Source organism: Tupaia chinensis, unplaced genomic scaffold, assembly GCF_000334495.1.
Source record: "Tupaia chinensis unplaced genomic scaffold, TupChi_1.0 Scaffold000330_1, whole genome shotgun sequence".
Classification (NCBI taxonomy): domain Eukaryota; kingdom Metazoa; phylum Chordata; class Mammalia; order Scandentia; family Tupaiidae; genus Tupaia; species Tupaia belangeri.
Window position 1 is genome coordinate 2,461,282 of NW_006159824.1, and position 5,319 is coordinate 2,466,600.

Here is a 5,319-nt window from a genome sequence, read left to right on the forward strand (position 1 = left end):
GGGGTCCCCCCAGCCCCTTTCCCCCCCCCCAAAAAAAAAAAAAAAAAAACAAAACTGATGACTCCAAAATCTATATATTTCCAACACTAGTTTGCCCTAGGCTCCACACATCTCAGTCTTCTTGCTGAATGATGCCCCAAATAATCACTTACTAGGGTAAAAAAAACTGTATGCCTCACTTTCTCTTACCACCCATATTCAATCCAGCATGTCTTATCAGTTCTACAACTAAAATATAGCCAAATCTGATCACTCTTCAGCATTTCCACTCTACCACTCTACCACCATATTCCAAGCCATCTTCCCCTTCTTGGACTATTGCAATGATCTCCTCCTCCTCTCTCTGCGCTTCCATTCTGATCCCCCTAAAATCTATTCTGCATAGATCAGCAAGACTAATCTTTTTTTGGGGGGTGGGTGGGGTGGGAGGTTACCTTAGGGCACATGCGCTTGCCAGAGAGACAGACAGATACAGTCAGAGGGAAAGTGAGGAATCATCCCTGGGGGGATGGCCACACCATAATCTTCTTCTCTATTCTCCTCCTGGGATCTTGGGCATGCATGGACACATGCCTAATGTGATTTTCTTTTCTTTTCTTTCTTTATTAATTCATTTATTTAAATTTGACCAGAGAAAGACAGAGAGAAGAGGGAAAGTGGGAGAGCAAGCTACCACATCCAGGACTCGAACTGTGGTTGGCCATGTGGGAATGTCCAGCACCTTAACTACCACGCCACCTGCTGGTCCCAGCCTAGTGTGATTTTTTATACACCAGGTCTGAGACTTGAACCATGGTTGGCCATGTGGGAGTCCTGAGACACAACCCCTATGCCATCTGCTGGTCTTAGCAAGACCAATTTAAAATATAATTATATAAAATGATATAAGATATTTGAGATGTATCAAAATAATTTGGAAGGAGAAGGCCAGATGGATGTAGAGGTGAAGAGATTATCCATATAATGATTCATTGAAGATGATTGCAAAGTGTATATGTTATGATGCTCTTTTCTTTACTTCTTGAAATTTTCAATGTTTAAACATTTAAAGAGAGGCCAGCAGGTGATGTAGTGGTTAAGATGCTGGACTCCCACATGGTCGACCACAGCTCGAGTCCTAGACCTGGTGGGTTGAAAATTATGCTGGCTACATGCAAGTGCATGCCCAAAATCCCAAGAGGAGAATGCAGGAGAAGGATTGCAGCATGGCCATCCCCTCCAGTGTGGGGGGGATGATTTCTCATTTTCCCTCTCTTTGTCCCTCTCTGTCTCTATCTGGCAAGTAAACATGCTTTATGGCAAAAATCTTAAAAGTAAATAAATAAAGGTTGAAGAAAAGACATCTCTTCTTGCTTAAAACCTTTTACTGATTTCTACTGCTTTTAGAATAAAATCCAAACTCTTCTCAATGTCTTATATGATTCTATTTGATCTGGCCACTACCTGATTTTACTCTCCATTTTTTCCTTGATCACTAAGTTTCTATTACAACTGGAATGTTCTTTTTAAAAATTATTTTATTTAACTTTATTTATTTACAAATTTATTAATTTGACTGGGGGCGGGGAGAGCAAGAGCAAACCGCCAGGTCTGGCACTTGAACCTCAGTCAGCCATGTGGGAGTCCAGCACCCTTAACCACCACGCCATCTGCCAGCCCCCAAAACTGAAATGTTCTTAGAACATACCAGGCTTCTTGACTTGTTTTCTTTTTATTTTTTTCCTACTATTCTTGCCCTCCTCCTTCCACCCCACCTCTTTCTTTTTTTAAAAAAATAATTATTTAATTTATGTATTATGATTATGTTTTAATTTGACCAGAGAGAGAGGGAAAGTGAGAAAGTCTGGGATTCGAATGGTCGGCCATGTGGGAGTCCAGCACCTTAACCACGATGCCACTTGCTAGCCCTCGGCCCCCTTTTTTTTTTCTTTCAATTTTATTTATCATTATGTTTTTTTTTTTTTTTTGAGAGATTTTTGCTATAGGGCGCGTGCGCTCGCCAGAGAGAGAGAGACATAGAGACAGAAAGCGAGAAATCACCCCCAGGGGGGATGGTCATGCCGCAATCCCTTCTCCTCCATTCTCCTCTCGGGATCTTGGGCACGCATGCACACACGCCCGGCGTGAGTTTTAAGCCACCGGGTCCGGGACGTGAACCGCGGTCGACTACGTGGGAGTCCAGCGACATAGCCATTACGCTAACTGCTGGTTCCCGTCATTATGTTTTAATTTGCTACAGGGTACATGTACTCACCAGAAAGACAAGAGAGAGAGAGGAAAGGTGAGAAAGCAAGCCACAAGGTCTGGAACTCGAACTATGGTCTGCGATGTAGAAGTCCAGCACCTTAACCACTATGTCACCTGCCAGGCCCTCCACCCCCCTTATCTAGACTAGCTTCTTTTCATTTTCTAGCTCTCAATTAAAATTCACTTCTCTGGAGACCAGCATATGGTATGGTGGTTAAGGCACTGGACACTCCCACATGGCCAACTATGGTTCAAGTCCTGGACCTGGTGGCTTGCTTTCTCACTTTCTCTCTCTTTCTCTGTCTCTCTCTGGTAAATTATGAATGAATAAATAAAATTAAATAAATAATTCTTTAAAAAAGAACACCTCCCCAGAATATCTTCCACAATTACCCTTTCTAATCTGTGTCCCTCATGACATTGTATTATACTGCTGTTTTATTTTTTCCATAGGACTCATCAATTATTTGTTTACACAATTTGTTTCCCTTTTCTCTAGAATGTAAGCCTTATGACAGCAGGATCCTTATCTTGCTAATTGCTGAATCTCCTGTGTCACTAATTGTTGAATAAATTAGTGGATCACCAATGCCCTGAGATCAGGCATTGGGCTTCCTATTTCTTTCTTCTTACTCCATTCTGGGAAGGACGTGGGCATATAATCATCCTTCTATCCCCATCCTCCCCATCCAGTGGGAGTACTCACTTGGCAAAGGGAATGAGATTGTCTCCATCTTCCTGTACCTGCATGACTGGACTGGGCTGGGTAACTAGGAAGATAATGGAAAATGAATCATTCATTCATGCAGTGACTGTAAGGATGAGACCAGAGCAGATCTAGAGATTAGAAAGAGACTGTGGATCCTGAAAAAGGAAAGAGAGCTTAAAAGGTATTTTTAGTGCTGGACTATTAACTATACATACAGGTTGCACATGATACATACAGAATGTGGTAAAAGGTAAAGGAGAAAGCAAATCTTCTGAAGCTAAATGTACAGCATAAGTTTATAGATGAAAGTTAAATGATATATCTGGTAATAAGCAATGATGAAATTAAATGGGATGATGAGTGGAGACTGGACTGGGCAGAAGTGTGGGGGGTTAACTAATAAAGAATTGGTGGTTGGGGACAGTTAGAGAAGTGGCAGAATTGATGATTGGTAAAGAATCATATAAGTAATTGGTGCAAGTTAAATGTGGTCAATTGGTGACAGGAAAGAAGGGAGCAGTTGGGAATATCTACGGGTGAGAAGGTGAGCTGAGGTCAGCTGCACAGAGCCAGAATTAGTGTGAGTCTGAGATGATCTGACAGCCTGCTGAGGAGGGTAGAAAAGGGAGTTAAGAATACTAGAAATCACTCAGCATGTTTCTCTGAAGCTGTCACTTTCAGACTCAGCTGTGTAGACCTCTGTGTAGACCATGTGGGATCCAGCTGCCTAAACACCATGCCATGGACTGGCCCTGTTCTCCATGAAAGGAAAGAACCTAAAAAAAAAAAAAAAAAAAAAAAAGAAAAGAAAAAAAGAAGAAAGAAAAAAGAATACTACACATGTTGGGACCAGCAGATGGCATCGTAATGGTTACATTGTTGGATGACTGCAGTTCAAGTCTCAGATCCTGCAGCTTGAGACTCACTCTGGCCCTGAGGCCCAGAGAAGTGAGTGAGGAGAAGGGATTGCAGCATGGCCATCCCCCCTTGGGGTGATTTCTGGCTTTCTGTCTCTCTGGTGAGCACACACACCCTATAGCAAAGAATACTAGACATGCAGACTGGCAGGTGGCATGGTGGTTGAGGTGCTGGACTCCTACATGGGTGTCCATTGTTCCAGTCCTGGATCTGAGGGCTTACTTTCTTGCTTTCCATCTCTGTCTGTCTCTGGTCAAATTAAATAAATAAATTAAATAATTCTTTGAAAAAATACTAAACATGTAATAGAAGAGTGCACGCAGACAGCAGAGGGAACAGGAAAAAAAAAACAATTGGAAACTGTTGGAGGTGATGTATCTACCCAAGGCCAACTAGCAATGGGCTGAGAAAGCAGTTACATGAGGTAAAAAATAGGAATAGGAACTTTGAAGGCTGAGGTGGCAGACGGGACAAGAGTTGGACTGACAGGGTAGGTGGGGTTGGAATGGGCTGCCTGGGCCAGAAGGGGGCATTCGGACCTCAGCTAGTGGGGCCAAAGTGGGTAACCTAGATCCAAGGGCAGGGTGGAGCTGAAGAAGCCAGATGGGATCTTCAACGTTGACCTGGGGATAAACGAGGCCTTGGAGGACACCTAAGTATGAGAGGCTGGACGAGGCTGCCCGGAGCCCAGGGTCCCATGCCGGCCAGGGCATGGCTCAGGCCTGAAGGTGCCAAGGGGACCCTCGGCAGGAGGACTGGCCTGCCTGGAAGGCTGGACCTTCCGGCAGCCATACTGGGGGTCCTGGCCTGAGGCATCCCTCTGGCCCTGAGGTGGGGGGCTCAGGTCTGAAGAGGCAGTGAGGGCCTGAGGCAGGCTGGGTCCGGGCGCCGTGTGGGCCTGAGAGGGCAGCTCCAGTCCCTGAGGGGGTCGTCCGGCCGGAGGCGGCGGCCGGGCTGACAGGACTGCCGAACTTGAGGGCCAGGCGGACACGGAGCGCCCCTGTGCCTGCGCCGCTGGCGACCGGAGTTGGCCCAAGCACCTGAGGCAGCTGCGCCGCGAGTTCTAGAACGACGGGCCGACGGGGAAGCGGAGACGAGGCGGTGACTGGAGCCGAGGGCGGAGCCGGTCGCGCGGCGCGCCTGGGGGCGGGGCCTGGGCCGAGCCGCCTCCTGGGCGGGGCCGAGCTGGAGGCCCCGCCCCCTGAGCGCGACGTGCGCGGGTCCCGGGCCTGGGTCCCCTCCGGGGCCGGTCCCCACCTTTCTCGGTTCCTCAGGAGCCGGCAATCCTCTGGCATCCCGGTGTCCCGTTCGCCTTTCCGCATCCACAACTCGTCTCCCGGGCTCCCAGCTGGTGGGCCCCACGGCCCCGAAGCATCGCCCCTTTAACAAGAGTATCCCGGGTGGTTCCCGGCTCCTTCTCGGGACGGCGCGCGCTCGTCCACTCG

At 47.3% G+C, this 5,319-nt stretch overlaps 1 protein-coding gene across 3 annotated transcripts in view; it reads right to left on the reverse strand.

Moving 5' to 3' along the window:
• INCA1 (inhibitor of CDK, cyclin A1 interacting protein 1) overlaps window positions 1-5,319 on the reverse strand; it is a 9,544-nt gene that overhangs the window by 3,940 nt on the left and 285 nt on the right. Inside the window, exons 1-2 of one of the 3 annotated variants that reach the window (XM_014589092.1) lie at window positions 5,132-5,310; window positions 2,954-3,017 (exon numbers count right to left, since the gene is read on the reverse strand). In XM_014589092.1, coding sequence (XP_014444578.1) covers window positions 2,954-2,997 — 44 coding nt within the window. In that variant the 5' untranslated portion in view covers window positions 2,998-3,017; window positions 5,132-5,310. Of the gene's footprint in view, window positions 1-2,953; window positions 3,018-4,914; window positions 5,015-5,131; window positions 5,311-5,319 lie in introns of those variants that run through there. The other 2 variants (XM_006151875.2, XM_027773193.1) reach the window with 2 other exon arrangements.